This window comes from Periplaneta americana, chromosome 7 (assembly GCF_040183065.1).
Source record: "Periplaneta americana isolate PAMFEO1 chromosome 7, P.americana_PAMFEO1_priV1, whole genome shotgun sequence".
Classification (NCBI taxonomy): Eukaryota; Metazoa; Arthropoda; class Insecta; order Blattodea; family Blattidae; genus Periplaneta; species Periplaneta americana.
The window spans coordinates 139,681,944-139,702,113 of NC_091123.1; the positions used below are offsets into that span (position 1 = coordinate 139,681,944).

Genomic DNA, 20,170 nt, shown 5'->3' on the forward strand with positions numbered 1-20,170 from the left:
TGTCCTATATTTAAGAAGGGAGATAAACAAAATATTAACAACTATAGGCCGATATCTCTATTATCTACATTCTCCAAAATCCTTGAAAAAGTTATGTATAATAGATTAGTTCGGTTTTTAGATTGCAATGGTGCACTATCTAATGCTCAATTTGGATTTCAAAAAGGCAAAGGAATTAATAACGCCATATTCACTTTCACGGAATTTATTCTAAATTCAAAAGACAACAAGAATCAAACAGTTGGGCTATTCCTGGACCTGAGCAAAGCATTTGACACAGTTGACCACATGATACTGATCCAGAAACTACAATGGTTTGGCATAAGGGGGTTAGCTAAAAGTTGGTTTGTTTCTTACCTAAGTGCAAGGCAACAATTTGTTGAAATAGGCTCAATGAAATCATATCCCACTATCATGAAAAGCGGGGTGCCCCAGGGTTCCATACTTGGCCCAATTCTATTTCTCCTGTATATAAACGACCTTCCCTCAAGGATAACACAAGCTAAAACCGTTCTCTTTGCAGATGACACCAATATTGTTTTCAATGCTCTTGATAAAAATAATTTACAGGAGAAAATAAATGAAACCTCAAGACAACTAGAACAGTGGTTAGCTAGCAATAGACTAAAACTGAATGTCAGTAAAACCGTTTGTATGTATTTCAGTCAGAAACAACTACATGACTCCATTGAAATACTACTTAATAATACTGGAATAAAGGACGTCGATTGTACAAAATTTTTAGGGATATGGATTGATTCCAACCTCACGTGGGAAAGTCATATTCAATTCTTAACTGATAAACTAAGTCGTTTGTGTTATGCTTTCCGTGTCCTAACCAATATAACTCCCAAGGAACTACTTAGAGCGGTTTACTTTGGCTATGTTCACTCTGTATTATCATATGGGATAATTATCTGGGGGTCGTCATCAAAACTTGCACAAGTGTTTAGACTGCAAAAGAGAATATTGAAAATTATAAAGAAAGTACCTATTCGCTCGGATAGTAAAAAAATATTCAAAGAGTTTGATATTTTGCCCCTACCTTGTATTTACATTCTTGAAACAGTCTGTTTCATCCACCAAAATTATGATAGTTTTAAAATAAACTCTGATTATCACAACTACAGCACAAGAACATGCAATAATTTACATTTTAATCATCATAGGTTATCCAAAAGTCTCAATAGCTTATCACATACAGGGATAAGACTTTACAACAAACTCCCTGTTGAAACTAAAGCCCTTAACTATGCTAGATTTAAAAAGTCAGTGAAACATATTTTACTTTTCCACATGCCTTTTACTGTCAATGAGTATCTTAGTTTAGCACTCCAAATTTAGCTTACAGTAGTTAGTATCTCCTTTTGTGTTTACTGCTCTTCTTTTCTGTCTGATTCATGTCTGGGGTGAGACTGCCCAAGAAGATAAGGAAACCAAGAACCTTGTACAAGTAATGGTCTGAAGAAAACTGTGGAGAATTGACTTCATTACTGAATGTGTTGATTGTATATTATTTGTATATTATTGTAGACATCTTGTATGTCGGAATAACACGTATGTAACCGCATATTTATATGTATTCACTCTGACGATGCCATGAAATCATTGTATTTCCTAAGACTAATAAATATCTATCTATCTATCTATCTATCTATCTATCTATCTATCTATCTATCTATCTATCTATCTATCTATCTATCTATCTATCTATCTATCTATCTATCTATCTATCTATCTATCTATCTATCTATCTATCTATCTATCTATCTATCTATCTATCTATCTATCTATCTATCTATCTATCTATCTATCTATCTATCTATCTATCTATCTATCTATCTATCTATCTATCTATCTATCTATCTATCTATCTATCTATCTATCTATCTATCTATCTATCTATCTATCTATCTATCTATCTATCTATCTATCTATCTATCTATCTATCTATCTATCTATCTATCTATCTATCTATCTATCTATCTATCTATCTATCTATCTATCTATCTATCTATCTATCTATCTATCTATCTATCTATCTATCTATCTATCTATCTATCTATCTATCTATCTATCTATCTATCTATCTATCTATCTATCTATCTATCTATCTATCTATCTATCTATCTATCTATCTATCTATCTATCTATCTATCTATCTATCTATCTATCTATCTATCTATCTATCTATCTATCTATCTATCTATCTATCTATCTATCTATCTATCTATCTATCTATCTATCTATCTATCTATCTATCTCTCTGTCTGTCTGTCTGTCTGTCTATCTGTACCAACTTACAACGCCACTGCGGGGTGAGAGAGAATATTTACATTTATACCAACACTGGATTCTGTCACATTGTGGGTCTACTTAACTGTGTGCAGGATCACAGCGGGACCGCCACAGAACAAGTAGGTCTACAAGACAAAGGACAAATGCCCAGTTCCGTGGAATGGAGATAAATCTCCGCCCACTCCTGGAATCGAACAACGGACCGTTTGGTTTGGAAGGACGCGCGCTGTCCACAAAACCAAATCGGCAGACTGATGGAGGCTTAAGCACATTAAACATCCTTCTTATAATTCCATTATGTGTATGTAATTTATAGGGGCGTGACATCGGTATATTTGTATTAGTCTGAGGTGAATATAAGACGCCAGTCAGAATGTAAAGTCGCGACGCTGTTATTTCCGGCGTGGCTCCGCCTCTTTGCTTACGTCTTAGGAAGTGAAGGCTCTATATAGTCTAGGTAGGTAGTATCGTTCGCCATTTTTGTTCTTTCGTTCCCGAGCTACCATACGAGGAATCTATTTGCCACACCGTTAAACATTATCATGTCGTAGCTCCTATGATAATAAATCAAACGCAATGTAATTCAGCAAATAATTGAGCGGCAAATAACGTCTTCGTGTGCTTTCTGCGAACGCCAACGAAAGAGCCAAAATGGCGGGCGATTATATTAAGTATTTATCGAGCCTTAAGAAATGAATAACGTCTTCATAAGCGAATCACAAGACGCACACGTTTAAATGTAGCCGACCTGCAACGCGATTGGCTGCCGGAAATTAGAGCGATGGGACTATAGTCGATATTTCAAGTACAGGTAGAGGAAGCGAATTTGACACACACCTAAGCAAGCACGTTCCGTGTTTTGTATACGATTATTGCGTGTTATAATATCAAGACAATACAATCATTGTACGAGTATATAAGGGTTAATATCGGAAAGGTCTAAAATGCTGGTGAGGTTGAGAATAAATGTTGGAAATCATACCTAAATTGTCACAAATGTGGTAAAACGAAAGTCTGAAAAGATGTTTTTTTTTTTATTTAGAGTTTTGCATTAAATTTTTAGAATGCTGAAAACGTATATGGCGTACAATTTTGCTTTCCCTATATTCAACTGTTACCTTAATTTATTTATCACATCTATTCCGTACCATACTTTTCTTGCATGTTGTTTGCCTGGTTTCTGTTCCTGCTTCAATAAACAACAACATTCATTTTCTAAGTTTCAAATGAAAATGACCGCCGAGTGTCGGATAGTATAACCTTGTATGCGGAAAAACTGCGTTCAACATCGGCTGAAACCAAGGGCGCATATATAAAATATTTCACATCATCAACTTCATTTCTATATCAAGTTTATAACAATCGCACTTATCATCTGATGAATTGAAACCACCGTTTTTTTTTTGTATTACTGTGTGATGTAGAGATTGAATTGATAATATGAAATATTTTACATATGCGCCCTTGGTTTCAGCCGATGTTGAACGCAGTTCTTCCGCATACAAGGTTATACTATCCGACACTCGGCGGTCATTTTCATTTGAAACTCTGAAAAAGAATGTTGTTTATTGCAGCAGGAACCGAAACTAAGAGAATAACATGCAAGAAAAGTAAGATACGAAATTGATGCGATAATAGTACATTATGCAACGAGCCTATAATGAAGGTAATTAAGAAGTGAGTATGGATATTTATGAAACGAGCGCAAGCGAGTTTCATAATTTTCATACGAGCTTCTTAATTACCATTATAGGCGAGTTTCATACGACTTTTTATGCTCGACCATATTTCTAACTTGATATTATTAATTTTAATTATATCTGACCTTCAGCAATGTTCCGTATGTTGTGAGATGTGCGGAGACGCGAAAGTATTGATTTTTTTCCGAGGAATAGATGTCCACAGTGACCTTGCTAGGCCATAAGAACCTACAGAGATAACATTGAAATTAAATTAGACATTGAAAAACGAGATGACAAATTGAATTTATTTGAATATTATTTACAATTAACGCTAATTATTATTATAGTAACAGAACATAACCTTCTGCGACAGTATTGGATTTCCAGCCTCCGTGACTTTTCGCTAATTCTCTTTCGATTGCATATCCGAGAATAATCGATACTTGCGGTTTTATAACGGTAGAAAGCTGACCTGTCATTGGCTGAATAGTTGTAACCTGAGTCGTCATTGGCTGAAAGACCTGACCTTTAATGAGTAGGTGTACTTTAATGACATGCATTAAAGGTCTGCTACCAGGTGTATAATTACTGCGTTTCGGCATGGTCGAGCATAAATAAATTAATGTAACAGTTAAATAATAGAGAAAGCAAAATTGTACGCCATATACGTTTTCGGCATTCTAAAACTGTAATGCAGAACTTAAAAAAAAAAAATAAATAAATAAATAAAATAAAAAAAATAAAAAAAAACCCTTACATGCAATTATTGTATTGTCTTGATTTTATAATACGCAATAATCGTATACAGAACACGGAACGTGCTTGCTTAGGCGTGTGTCAAATTTGCTTCCGCTGCCTGTACTTGAAACACGTCGACTACATTCTGTCCGGGGCGTCGTATGTTCACCTCAGACTAATACAAATATACCGACGTCACGGCCCTAGTGATTTACTAAACATTCTGCACCAGAGACCCGGATTCCAGTGCTGACAGTTCAAGAGATGTTTTTGATGGAAAAGACGACATAAGATGGTGGGTCGGATTTTCCTCGGAATACTTCAATTTTCTCTGCTTCTTAAATGATGGATAGATAAGAACTGTAGTTATGTACTTCTTGTCAAGGTTTTACTTCTCGTATTGATTGTAGTGAATGCTCTGAAGTTTTTCGTACATTTTGAATTTAAATGAAAATAATTCGAAAACATTAATTGAAAGAATAATTATTTACAAAATTAACTCTTATCGACTTATTTATAAATTATTTGTGCCAACGAAAATCACAACTTTCCATACTAACTATAAGGATCGAGTTTCATAAATACTCCTCTCCTCTCCTCTCCTCTCCTCTCCGCTTTAACAACAAAGTACCTAACTTATACGTTTTTATTTTGCTGTTAATGTGACTAGCGTTAATGTTTCGGGACGTCCAAAATAAATTTTTATTAAAGCGTGATAGTTTATATTCTGACCGTGAGCTTACGTTTCTTTATTCTCAGGATCGTCAAGAACTCTTTTTGTTGTGTTTCTTCCAAATGTATGTGTTACTTCAGACAATTAGGCGTTTATAAATGTCTACTTACTTAGAAAACTCTTAAAACAGGAATCCTACTTAAAATCCCTCAGCTTTTTACATTTTCAGTGTAATACGTTATACTATATAATATATTACGTATACTCTCGTGAGATGCAAGTTCATTGCTCTTTACTTAAATGGATTTACTGGGTCAGCGGCATGCGTTAATTAAATGTCTGGCAGAGAAATTGAATAATGAGAAAGCACATCATGTTCTCCGTTCTCATACTCTTTAATCTATTTTATTTATGGTACGCCACCATATTTTAACTAGGAAGATAACAGCACGAGCTGTTATTGTTATTATTATTGTTATGTTATGAGTCTTCGATTTAAAGTTTCTTGGTGGTATGACACGTGCTTATGACCCAATGTTAAGCATTTTCGTCTATTTCAGGCTGTTTTGGGATGGCGCATAATGCGTAAGGGATTACGTCTGTTGTAAATGTGACTGTCCTAAAGTGACTACACGGACCAATCCGCGGCCTTTTATACAGATGATACGCGCTCGAGTCCCAGTCAGGCCTGGGGGTTTTTCATAAAAAAAATCTGTGGTTCTTGTAGCGGACAAGGTTGAAAATAATTATGAATATCGTCGTTGTTCCTGCAATAACTACTATGTGATATATTTATCGATTTTCATACTTTTGCTCTATTATAGAACTTAAATAGTGATACAGCAAATAATAAAATCTTCTATGTGTAATTATATTTCTTTGTTTCGAAAATGTACGAATTCACAGTCTCCTATGCACGGCTGCCATAGGATGAATAAATGTGTTTTTTCTTCCTATTGAAAAATTTTATATTTTGCACAAAAGAGTTATTGCAGGAACAACGACGATTTTCTTTAACATTGTACTATAGTTTATTTTATTTTATTTTACTCGTATATTTATGTAATATACAAACCGACCCGCGCAGTGGCGTCGTGGTCTGAGGCATCCTGCCTAGAACTCGCGTTACGGAATGCACGCTGTTAAAAAAGAAATGTAACGATTAGCGAAGTTAAATTAAAAAATGTTAAAGGTATTTTCAGAATGAATCTTTTAATAATTCTGTACTTTAGATGTTTAATTCGTTCTTTATTCAATTATTTTTCTTGTATTTACAATTTTTAACAATCACATTTCACAATCATGCACCAACGCGGAATGTTAATTGCTGCAGAAACAAGATTTTATTCTTCTGAGTCCTGAGACATTTTTTGCTTTATTTTTAAAGTTCAATATAATTCTACGCTTAAAAAAACATTGAAATGAAAAATACTGAAAAAATTCTGCCGGTTACAGTTAGGACACAAATGCAGGTATATTATACTATACTTTGGGTCTCTGCACATACATCTTATATCATATTTTTTTACCCTTAAAATATAACGTTACTGTGTACTTACTTCGAAAGCATGTTCTACGTGCCTTGGTGTTGAGTTGCTAGTCGCCATTTTCATTTACAAATAGTTGAAACAGCAATGCAATGATTGTACAGATTTTTCTGTGCTTCCTGTATGTCCCAGGAGATGTCACGAGCTTGACAAGCACAGAAAAGAAGTGATCGATAACGATCAGTGGCGACTCGTGATATTTTTTGTGTGTAGGATATGACATTGATGATTGATGACCAAGACAGAAACTGCTAATAATAATAATAATAATAATAATAATAATAATAATAATAATAATAATAGAGCATTCGCAATTAATTTCTTGCTACAGTTAAATTCTTCTAAATGATCAAATATAACTTCAGATATTCTTTCGGCAGTCCTGTTATCTGAAAGTCCTGTTAATCCTTGTGTTTTATTATAGCTTATTTTATTTATTTTCATGTAAATTTGGTTTTTGTTCATTTTATTTTTTATATTATATCATTTTAAATTATTTATTATTTCGTTTATTCTGATCTTTTAAAATGACCAATGAACTGCATTTAAGGAGGGTGCAAGGGTACTTGAAGATTTGTATTGTAGTCTCTGACAAGGTCGCCACCACCCAGAAAGAAGAGTCGTAGTATTAGGATATACGGCCACATCCTCAAACGCGGTTAAAATTAAGCCACACCCTGCCCTCCGCACCCTCCCCTGTCCATAACGTCACTGCTAGATAAAAACCGTATGCTGTAAAATATTTGGATGGTTCCTCGGAAAGTATTTCTAAAGTCTGAGATGTGCAGTGGCGACAACTCACGACAGAAAGTGGAAGTTTGAAGAAAATTATTACGTCGGGACGCATTAAAAATCAAAATCTGTAATTAAAATGTTTCCTATCCTCAGAGGCACGAAATTAAACTGTAGGATCATCCTCATATCTTTCATGGAGGAATCGCCACTGATAACGATTCCACCTAGTGGCAAATTTGAAACTAAATGCATATATGAAGTATAGTATACTATACTCCAGGACACAGGAGGAGAGATGAAATTGTACCAATAACTGTTTCATTTCGCATTAATTTAACAAAGTGCTTTATGTTTTGTTTCATTTCAGAATGTGGAATGAGAGATGGTTGTTGGTGGCGGCCGCCATATTTTTGGCCCTGGCAGCAGTAAGCGAAGGTGACGATTATTCAGATCTGCGCGGTCCATACTGTGCAACAAGACGAAACGGTTGCTGTACAGGAAGATTCGACGATTGTTCCGTACCAATCCTAGGAACGCTTTGTTACTGTGATGATTTTTGCAACCGAACTCACAGTGAAGATTGCTGTCCTGACTACTGGAAAGTCTGTCTAGGCATTGAGCCTCCTTTGGAATTAGGGAGTAAGTACAGCACTTATTAAACAGAATCTTTACACATTTACGATGACTGGGAAATTATTTTAATAATAGGCCTAATAATAATAATGAATCATGTTCTTGATATAATTTTCCAGGCTGTTACCACAATGGGCAATACTACCAGTTCGGAGAAACAGTGAAGATTAATTGCAACCTTTGGTTAGTATAATCTAAACTCTATTACAAATATGCATTTATATTTAGCAACATTGATGTCTGAAAAGTTACCTATTTTGTTGTAAATTGATTTAGTCTGTTGCAAGTAAATCGTGAAAAAACATAGTCTTGGATACATTACATCCATCATCAATATTACAATGTTTAATATAGGTCAATAGCATCATTGGCAGTATAGTACAGGGTCCTTCATATCTGACGCTTCCCTCACACCGCAAATTCAGCGGCATTCTCTGTTATATACGCCTAGCACAGTTACCGCGAAATCGGCTGCCGTTTCTACGGTAGTAACTTCAATTTCAAGATACGTATGTAGCGGGGAATAGCTTTATAAACAACTTAAAAATGAATGCAAGTGAATCTTAACTTGTGTCACAAGATGTGTTCAAAATGTAGAATACTTTTTCTGTTTCAATACATTTTTTTTACGTCTCCGAAGATTGTTCTGAAATACTCGACTAATTTCTTGTTTAAAAATGTTTGATGAAAAAATGACTTGTCGGATATTTTTTCCACTTTTTGTATAACTTAAAACTACAATAACCATTGCAATTAATTGTTCCATAGAGTTATACACGACACCACTCTCAAACAATTATAAAAAAATAAACTACCTTGCACAACACTATGAACGAATGAGTGATCCCTTCAGTATTCTCAAAATAATCAGAAAAAAACACAACAGCTTGCACTACACTAAGCACTACACAAATACAATAGCTTACATTACACTACGCACAAATTATTAATCAGAAAAACTACAATATCTTGCACTACATTACACACGAATAAGTAATCCCTTCAGTAGCTCACTACAGGCTGAGACATGCAGCGCCTGACAAACACACTTGAATTTCGGCGCGTACTACAAGCACATTGTGGCAATTAACTTTTCTACGTCCTGTGACATCATGTACGGTTGTGTTAGTACCGTGTAATTCTTTTGCAGTAAACGTAGCAATACAGTTCTTAAATTTATATTAGAAGGCTTTAACTCTACCAGACGAATGAAATATATATATATATATATATATATATATATATATATATATATATATATATATAGGGTCGCCGAGAAGGGGGGGCAAAGGGGAAAAGTGCATATGGGCCCATGAGCAGTAAGGGCCCATCAGATTAACTGAGTGTGATTACTTTTTATTATTATGAATAATTATTCATAGATACATACGGGTACTACTATAAAATTTTGTAAGAATATTTGTTACATAAATTTGACATATTAACTAAACAATAGTAGAATTAATACAAATTACCATTTCATATGTAAATATTTGACTTTTATATAATAAAATATCGGTTTCCCGCATTAACGTTCACCGACACGACACTCGAGGGCCCAAGCATTTGCCTGAACTATGTTCCGGTCGCTTGTACCGAACACGTTCAATTATTTATTGGGTTGTTCTTTTTAAATAACAACCCCCCCCCCCGCTGGCCCACCACAAAATGCTAGTGGACTCTCCCAGACCGAAGTCTCAGGATCATGTTTCCTTTTCAGTACATTGTAAGTTTCGTGTCGAAACTTTCGTCTTTTCGTTGTCGTTTGTCTAGTAAATTCTGTTCATTAGTGTTACCGGTTATAGTTTAACTGCACAATGGACAAGTACAGGCATAAGTCGGGAGCTGAGAAGCACAAACGAGAGACAGAAAAAATTAGAAGATATTAATATGGGTGCTAGACTGCTTGAAAAATATTATGAAGACATTAACAAAAAGATCAGTGATGAGCCGAAATATTTAAAATCAATTCATGCCTCTAATTTAGGGCCAACTCCACTGAAATCTATGAATCTCCTAAATAGTCTGAGGGAATTAAAACTGGACAGTTTATTTCCAAATATTTACATAGCCATTAGAATATTCTATACAATTCCTGTGACAGTTGCTGATGCTGAAAGATCCTTCAGCAAAACGAAGGAAATAAAAATGTATTCAGATAAACAATGTGTCAAGAACGACTGAGTCCTTAGTCTGGCTCCTTAGTCTGGAGAGCGATCTTGCTAGGTTTATAAATTTTGATGATATAATTGATGATTTTGCATCAGTGAAGTCAAGAAGAGTTGTTTGTTGATGTTGGACTGCAAGTTAGAAATTATAGATGTTTAGGAATAATGTTTAATGAATATAATATATTGTGCTAATGTGAAGTTTTGCTAAAAGTTTTCAGTGTAATGAAAGTGTATATTTTTAGGTTCGTATCTGTGTATGGGGTTATCTTTTATTTATTTTGCAAATAATTATTATGATTAGAATAACTGGTAACTTGTAATTGTTACTTTTTCAAGGGGGTCTGAGTACAGTATTGCATAGGGGTCCATAAATTCTGTCAGCGGCCCAGTATATATATATATATATATATATATATATATATATATATATATATATATTGGCTTATTAATTACTTGCAATTCATTTTACAGCAAATGTCAGCAAGTAGGCAACCAAGTGGAACTAATGTGTGAGCGCAATGAATGCCTTGTGGAGCCAGAGATTATTTCCAGAATCAACTCTGGGTCACACCGTCTGGGCTGGCGTGCTAGTAATTATTCAGCATTCTGGGGACGACGGCTAGATGAGGGCATCTCCCTCAGACTTGGAACACTGCAGCCTCAGAAAACGGTAGGTCCCTACTCTTCTTTAAAACTGTTATATTAATAATTACGCACCTCTCTATCTTGTTTGATGTGTATTTGTAAAATGTTAGGTATTATGTCATCTTTTTACCATGCCACTCTATAAGAACGATAAAAAATCATTGCGTAGACTTCAGGGTAATTATCCTGGACTCGTAGGGTAGGTTCGAATCCTGATTGTGCTGTATGATTTAGTTTTCTCCTAGGTTTTCCCCAACTGTAAGACGAATGTCAGGTAATCGCATGGTGAATCCTCGAATTCATGCAGCTATAATATTAATTTCACCGACACTAGATAAGTGCGCAGTTGAAGTAGTGTCATTAATTAATAGCCAATAAAATAGAACAATAAACTGAAAAGTGACAGGAGATTTTGAGGAAATCCCTATGACTGCATGTAACGTCTATACAGAAATTAGGGTAATGGAATTAGGATAATGAATACAATTTGTTGCAAAATTTAAGTGTGTATAAAGAACGGGCTATGAATAATATTCAAACCTCCAATAATAATAATAATAATAATAATAATAATAATAATAATAATGGATTAAATTCACATGTGTTTATAATGAAGATTATACACTTGTTACATACAACGTGTTATGCATATTCTAGCATTAAAATATGCAAAAGAAAACTATTATAAATTTACAAAATGTAATGTTATGACGTAGTAGAGACATGAATACTGAATATAACGTAATATATGCATGGTTGCTAAGTAACCGTTTTTAAGACAATGTTATTTTGTTTCTGTTTTGAAGCTTTTGCTTATAGGTACGTTGTATAAAATTGTGTTGTGAAGGTGGTGGTGACGTCATGTAATACTAGTTGCTATGTAACCTTTTCTGGTACCCGTACCAGTGCCAGAATTAGGTCAACTGTGCACGATTTATAGCGTCGTAACAAGCGTCTTTTAATGCTAGGATTGCATAAAGAAATGTTTTTGAACCAATTAAGACAATTAAGAATTAATTGGTATACTGTTTATAACCTCATGAGAATATCTCGTAAATAATGTTACAGTTATTTATCAATCTATATGTGAGTAGGTCTAATAGCAACCCTATAGGCGTACAGTATTAACTTTCTATGTATTGTACATGTGTCTGTTATGTCAAAGAGCAACTGAATAGAATATCTTTGAGTTTTGAAGTGCGTAATGCAGTGGCGGCTCGTGTATATTTAATTCAAGGGTGCTGCATACAAAAATAAACCATGCAACTTACCTTATTTAAAGATTAGTTCCATGCGCCTTGTCTTGTAGGTTGCAAACTTTTGAATTATCTTCTTATTAAAATCTGATATGTCGTTTAATATAGTCTTTACAATAGAAAACATAGCTAATGCGGTCAGTCTCTCTTCTCTCATCGTATTTCTAAGATAGGATTTTACTCTCTTCAAACGCGAAAAGCAACGTTCTGGTTCGGAAGTTGTCATTGATATGATGATAGCTATGCGTAGTAGTTTCACAACTTCTGAAAATGAGGCCTGCAAGTTCTCAGATAGAAGAAACTGCAAGAGCTTGACTGCGTCACTGACATTTCTGGATGCTTGTATCTGATACAACACAGTGAGTTCCGTTTTTAGTTTGTCTTTACCGAACATTAGAAAAAAACTTCACATATACATTTAGATCATTTTCAGGAAATGAGCTTTTGTAGCATTCAAATTTTTCTTGATACAGAAGAGAAGACAATATCAGATGATCTATGAACTGGAATCGGGTGTTAGCTTGTGTGATAATGAGGTCACACACTTCCTTGGCTGCCGCAACCCTTGTCTGAATCCCTTCGACCTTACAACGCTTTTTATGGTTTTCATATTCAAAGATCTCGCTGCTCAACTGTGCACTGTTCCGTATTGTCTGTATGGCATTAACAAAGCTTAATATATATAGACTCGGCCTCGGTAGCATAGTCGGTTGCGGGTTCGATTCCGGCCCAGGTCGATGGCATTTAAGTGTGTTTAAATGTGACAGGCTCATGTCAGTAGATTTACTGGCATTTAAAAGAATCCTGCGGGACAAAATTCCGCCACACCGGCGACGCTGATATAACCCCTGCAGTTGCGAGTGTCGTCAAATAAACCATAATTCAATTTTTTATATGCAGATTTGAACCTTAGAAATATCTAACTGGCGATGTTGGTTGTATAATATATCTACATGATACATCAATAAATGAAAAAAAAAAAAAAAAAAAAACAGCCAGAAATTGAATTCAGGATCTTCAAGAGCACGCACCAGGGCGCTTGCCTCATTTATTGTGATGATGTTAGATGTTTCAGATTCCATTATGGTTCGAAAACATTCTAGCAATGGTTTCTTCTTCTCATGAACAACATTTAATGTTCTTATTTTAAAACTCCATCTTGTTGCCCCCAGCTGATGGAATTGTCTTTGAAACACATTAATCTAATACAGACTGTGTGGAGATTGAGAGAAGAAAGCAGGGATACTGGATAAATTATCAAAAAATATGCGAGCTCTGTAGGCTATTTTGTTTAGCGGCTTTTCCATTATAAGATTCAACTGATGGGCACTTAATTTCACATTTCTCCTGAATTGTTAAGGTACTGAACTGAATAGACTGTAAATATTGTACAGAATTAAACATTGCTGCACTTGTTATACTCACAACATTAAAGAAAATATATTTAAAACTGCGCGCTACTGGCAAACTGCTGCAAATTTTGCAGCGCCAGGAAACTCTGTATTCACGGCGAGGGGCAGCAGGGGGAGGGGTAAAACTAACGCACAAAGCATCCGAGACGAGACTGGCAGCTCCAGGGGAGGAAGTGGCTTCACCAATCCGACCTTGTCTCTCGTTTCGCTCTGGCAGCACCAGGGGAGGAAGTGACTTCACTAACAATTGCGTGCATGTCAATGAGAGCGAAATTTAAAAAAATTCGAGCTGCTAAATAGAGACTGTATAATAAATGTATTTCACAACATAAAACGAAACAAGAGCCACAAATGTCTGGGGGTGCTGCAGTTCCGCAGCCCCCCTTCGAAAGCCGCCCCTGGCGTAATGTAAATTTGATTACTCTTTTATTTGCTGGTGAAGAAATAGTCGATATTGACAAAGCGTCGAAAAATAACCTACCCAAAAAAAAAAAAAAAAAAAATAGTCATCAGTTAAACCGAAAATGCTTCAAAGGAAGGTATTTTTAAATTGGATAAAATAACCGTCAATTACAATATGAAAATATCTGGCATTCCTAAGACTACAGTCCATGAGAGTAATAACAAATATAACAAAACAGTTGAACAAGTGAAATCTTTTAAATATCTGGGCTGTTTCATATCATACGAGAAAAGCAATTATATTTGAGGAAAATTAAGTAAATATAATTACTTTTGTGGAACAATATGCCGAACATTAGGAAAGAAAGTCCGGAAACAGACTCTAATGAAGTTTTATGAAGTAATGGCAGTTCCTGCACTGTTACATGGCAGCGAAAGTTGGAGTATTTCCTTTGCTCTCTTTGCATGTCCCTTATTTTTATTGTATTCTCCTTATATTCCCCTTGTTCTCCGTATCTTTCCCCGTTCTCATTGTATTTTCCTTGAATTCCTCTTTTTCTCCTTGTCTTTCCCTTGTTCTCCTTGTATTCCCCTAGTTTTCTTATATTTCCATTGTTCTCGTATTTATCTTGTTCTCCCTGTCTTCCTTTTATTCACCCTGTCTTCCCCTGGTTCGTTTTGTCTTTCCATTGTTCATCTTGTTTTCGTCTTATTCTCCTTGTTTTTCATGTAATCCCATTGTTCTCCTTATGTTCCCCATGTTTTTCTTGTATTTACATTGTCCTCCTTATATTCCTCTTGTTCTCCTTGTCTTATGTTTGTTATCCTTATCTTCTTCTTGTTTTCCTCTGATTCTCCCTGATTGTTCCCCTTGTATTCTTCTTGTTCTTCTTTCCTTTTTCTTGTATTCCAACTGTTCTCATTGAATTTCTCTTGTTCTCCAAGTCTTCCCTTTGTATTCCCCTTGTTCTCATTGTATTCTACTCGTTCCATTTGTAGTGGCGAGAGAGGGTTGTATTTTTATGTGATGGTCAATTCCTAAATTATCTCAGCGGTGATATTCAGCCTGGTTGTTGAATTTCTTGATTATCACCACTGCTCCTCCAGTGAACAGAAAGACGTAATGTACATTAAAAAAATTATAATGAAATTATCATTTACATAAATAAATATAATATAATTTTATGATTGCTTCATATATAATAAAGTGTTTAGTGTACTTATGTTATGGTTGCTGCAAAGATTCAGAGTTCTGGTCTGTACCTTCTGGTAGAATCTGTATAGCCATCACCAGATAATTATAAATAGATTGTCGTGTTGATATGTGATTCTGTGCGCAGGTCATGAGGATGCGTCCTGTGACTCCAATATACGACTCCAGACGCTTACCACGTAGTTTCGATGCACGCAACAAATGGCCTGGACTGGTGGAAGGAATACGAGATCAGGGATGGTGCGGCTCGTCGTGGGCTTTGTCCACAACATCAGTTGCATCTGATCGTTTTGCAATCATGTCTCGAGGCCTAGAGAAAGTCCAGCTCTCAGCGCAGCATCTTCTGGCCTGCAACAACCGCGGTCAGAGGGCATGTCAAGGTGGCCACTTGGACCGTGCTTGGCTTTTCCTTCGTAAATATGGGTTTGTACTTTACTATATTGCATAAAATGTATGTAAGTGTGTAAAAATATTTTTTGCACATGATCAGAAGTCATTATAATATTTTAAAACAACGAATAGGTTCAGGTCTACACTTTAAAGTACTATAATTCCAGGGGTGTACGTAAGGGAGGGTTACTAGGTTTGAACTCCCTCTCCCTTGAACATAAAAAAATACATATTTAGATTTGAATATTTTTTTAATCCATAATCGTTTTCCCTTCTCTACTTTTCCACTGTCAGAGTAACAAAATCTACATCGACATAAGGTATAGTCCTCCTAACCTCTTTCAGTATAATCCCTGTGCTTGGTGCTGCGGCACGTTTATAACAATGCTATCTTTATTATAGAGAGATCTACCACCTAGTGCTGGAGTAATAAAATGAAGCGACACAGTATGGAATTTAACTTCTTGTGAAACATATTGGAAAAGTTGTTTCGACAGTTCTTCTGTGCAAATGTTAAACATTGTGCATTGTCGATTTTCAACTAATTTTAAGAGCAGTATTTACCCGTTCATTAGTGTGAGTTCTGACTTTATTGTGAAACATTTGTTTAACGTTTTATACATTTGACAGTTCATCTTTTTAATAATAATAATAATAATAATAATAATAATAATAATAATAATGCACAACATTTAAAGTACCTGTACCGATAATGTAAACTGTAAAAAAAAATAGTAATACTAACCCCATCCCTTGACACATATAATTCAAATATAACTTTTGAAAATCTACGAAGAATATTTATTTTTTTATTTTTATTATTTATTTATTTATTTATTTATTTATTTATGCCTATAACAGGGCAAAGCCTCAATTACAATAGACAGTACAGATATTCGTTAAAAAAAAACATAGAATTGCATATAACATGAAAAAAGAGATGAAACAGATACAGAAATAATGGCATAGGCCTACTATGTAATGTCTTCAATAGCGCCAAAATTTAGGCCATTATAAATGATAAACTGATTGAAAAATTAAAATATTTTAAATTCTTCGACAGCATTTCGTCATATGATGGACAAAATACCAGTTGTCATAAAATCATAATCCTTCACGAATTTCAGACAACTTGTAGCTACATTCCAGCTATGATGATGAGGATGATGACGATGACGATGATAATGCCAATGATGATTATGATGACGAAATTATTGTCGTCTGTGAGATGTTTCAGAAGTTTTCTTCTCCCCCCTCCTCAACTGTTCGCCTAAAATATGTAGAGGCCACTCATATTCATTCATTCATTGTATAACATGAGTTTGTATTGGTTAATTTTGTTCATAATTGATGTAATTCCCAGTTCTTGTAGAATGCCTTTTTTCTGAATTTAACAATTGAAAGTTTTTTTTTAAATGAACCATAGTAAAAAAATGCAAATTTCAGATATTACGCATGTGGTGAGCATATTGTAGTGATCATCTACTGAATTAGTCGTTAGTGGGGGGGGGGGGAAACACCGTAGTCCTATGTTATAGGAGTGGAAATTCTCAGTGGTTTTCATAAAACAAGCGTAGTCCAAAGACTTTTTTTTTTTTTTTTCGTGAAAACAGCCATTGTTCAGGACGATGGTAGCATTTACAAATATTTGTTGTTTATTGTTACAGAGTAGTGGATGAACCATGCTATCAGTATACTGCAGGGTCAGGATTCGTAGAAAGATGTCGACTACCCAAACGATCAAACTTACTCACAGCTCGATGCAGTCCTCCCGCACATCCTCAGACAGCCCTCCGCACAGAGCTGTACCGTATGGGGCCAGCATATCGACTTGGTCCTGAGCAGGACATCATGTATGAGATCATGGAATCCGGTCCTGTTCAAGGTACGCAATGTTTCAAACTACCGTACTTTTTTTTTTTCACAAAAACTGTGACCACTTCCATTAACTCAAATGCTAATTTTTTTTTAACTTGTCACATTTATTCCTTCTTTTTCATGGCCTTTATTACATATTCACATCATCTCACATTTCATAGGTTTTATTTCATAGATCTTACATATGCATTGTAGCTTTGAGTTGTGGAACAAGTAAAAAAAATTCCATGTTTAATATTGAATTCACTACCAGTACGTTCCTTGCAAAATTTGGCTGCCAATTCCCGATAAATTAGATTTGTTAATACCGGTACTGTACTTTGTTTTGGCTGATATATATTGTCAGGTACCGTGATTTATCTATTAAATTACTTTTTCTCTTTGTTAATAAGGTATGTTTGAAGACAAGTGATTGTTTCTGGTTCAGTTCGACATATTTTATAGAGAAGCCTACTTTACTTGTGATTAAATCTGAATATTTTGCAATTCATTTTGATTGATTTTCAGAAAAGTCTGTAATATATAGTAGGAATATTTATTTTTCAGTCACTGACTTTACTGCAATTTATGTAAGGTACAAAACCTTTACTTTACATGTTTTAAAAATCGTATGAACGTTTTCGTTGGATTATGCCAACATCATCAGATACGACATTTCTTCTAGCAATATCATTAGTCTCTACAAATACAATACATATTAAATAGCATACAGAGTAATAAAAACATACTAAAACCAACATAATTAGGATACAAAATGTTATTCTTGTGTGACTGCCCTTATTATTAAATAGTTAAAAGTACACGTGTAAATTACAATATATATATATATTTGCAAGTCTTCATAAGTAAAATAATAAAAAATAAAAATGGAATGAACTGCATATTGTAAAATGTGAAGAGATGCAATTACAGTATTTGAACTATATTAGCGAATTTGTTTATTATTTTAATATACCAAAGTACATATGATATTTCCATGCAGATATTCTGCGTCATCATACGATGAAAGAGTAATGAAATGGAGAAAAATTCTCTCCGGTGCCAGGATTTGAACCTGGGTTTTCAGCTCTACGTGCTGATGCTTTATCCACTAAGCCACACCGGATACCCACCCCGGCGTCGGATAGAATCGTCTCAATTTAAGTTCCAACTCTTGGGTTCCCTCTAGTGGCCGCCATTACTCTTTCATCGTATGATGACGCAGAATATCTGCATGGAAATATCATATGTACTTCGGTATATTAAAATAATATATATGAAATGCATAAATCACGAAGTGATTTAAGACGACGCTTATTCCGTTGGATCCCAGCCAACTAGTCACTCATAACGAGTGCACCTCAGCACATGTGTGGACTTCAGTCCTACTTTCATAGACATCTATGACTTAGTGCAGAGGGCGGCCACTAGAGGGAACCCAAGATTTGGAACTTAAATTGAGACAATTCTGTCCGACGCTGGTGTGGGTATCCGGTGTGGCTTAGTGGATACAGCATCAGCACATAGAGCTGAAAACCCGGGTTCAAATCCCGGCACTGGAGAGAATTTTTCTCCATTCCATTACTCTTTCATCGAATTTGTTTATGTTCGTGTTCTTATTTCTTATTGATGCACGTCTTTCCTCTGTCCAAATATGTGTGCGTCGTGGTGTATATCTTGTAGGTTTGCCTTGAGTGCTTGTTCAAAATTATTATGGATGTCTTATTGTCCAATGATATATTTCAATGTTATGTTGTTTTATGTTGATTAGCAGTATATGCTTAATTAGACGGTGATGCTATTCATCCAATCTAAAAGTGATTAAATTAAATAAAAAAATGTTATGTTTTATTTAACGACGCTCGCAACTGCAGAGGTTATATCAGCGTCACCGGATGTGTTGGAATTTTGTCCCGCAGGAGTTCTTTTACATGCCAGTAAATCTACTGACATAAGCCTGTCGCATTTAAGCACACTTAAATGTCATCGACCTGGCCTGGGATAGAACTCGCAACATTAGGCATAGAAGGCCAGCGCTATACCAACTCGACAACCAGGTCGACTGTAAGACTTCAAACTGGAGACTTACGGAAGAGAAAAATAATATTTTTCCATAATCTTTTTTTTTTTTTTTTTGTGACTTCAGTAGGGTAAACTAGGGTCTGTTGGACAGTCGGGCATGTTGGACACTCTGTACTTTAACGTGTTACCTCGCCACTTGTGGGCACCAGATTCTGCTAGAAGTCAATGACGGAAGTAGCCCCACTCGTGAATCTGGTGCCCACAAGTGGCGAGGTAACACGTTAAAGTACAGAGTGTCCAACATGCCCGACTGTCCAACAGACCCTAGTTTACCCTATGTCTATACAAGAGTAGTTAGTTAGTATCTATACGGAGATATTATATACTAGGGCATTCGATAAGTAATGGCAACAATGCTGTAAATCAGTGCTCCTAGCGGTGACCATTGAAATCTTGTACTACGTAACAGAGCAGCGATTGTTTCATAAATCTGCAA

General features: G+C 35.2%; 1 protein-coding gene across 2 annotated transcripts in view; it reads left to right on the forward strand.

Moving 5' to 3' along the window:
- Positions 1-20,170, forward strand: part of Swim (Secreted Wg-interacting molecule) — a 168,378-nt gene that overhangs the window by 132,099 nt on the left and 16,109 nt on the right. For both annotated transcript variants that reach the window (XM_069831384.1, XM_069831385.1), the window contains exons 2-6: positions 8,041-8,312; positions 8,426-8,489; positions 10,949-11,147; positions 15,533-15,828; positions 17,463-17,680. In XM_069831384.1, the coding sequence (XP_069687485.1) occupies positions 8,042-8,312; positions 8,426-8,489; positions 10,949-11,147; positions 15,533-15,828; positions 17,463-17,680 (1,048 nt within the window). In that variant the 5' untranslated portion in view covers position 8,041. The remainder of the gene's footprint in view (positions 1-8,040; positions 8,313-8,425; positions 8,490-10,948; positions 11,148-15,532; positions 15,829-17,462; positions 17,681-20,170) is intronic.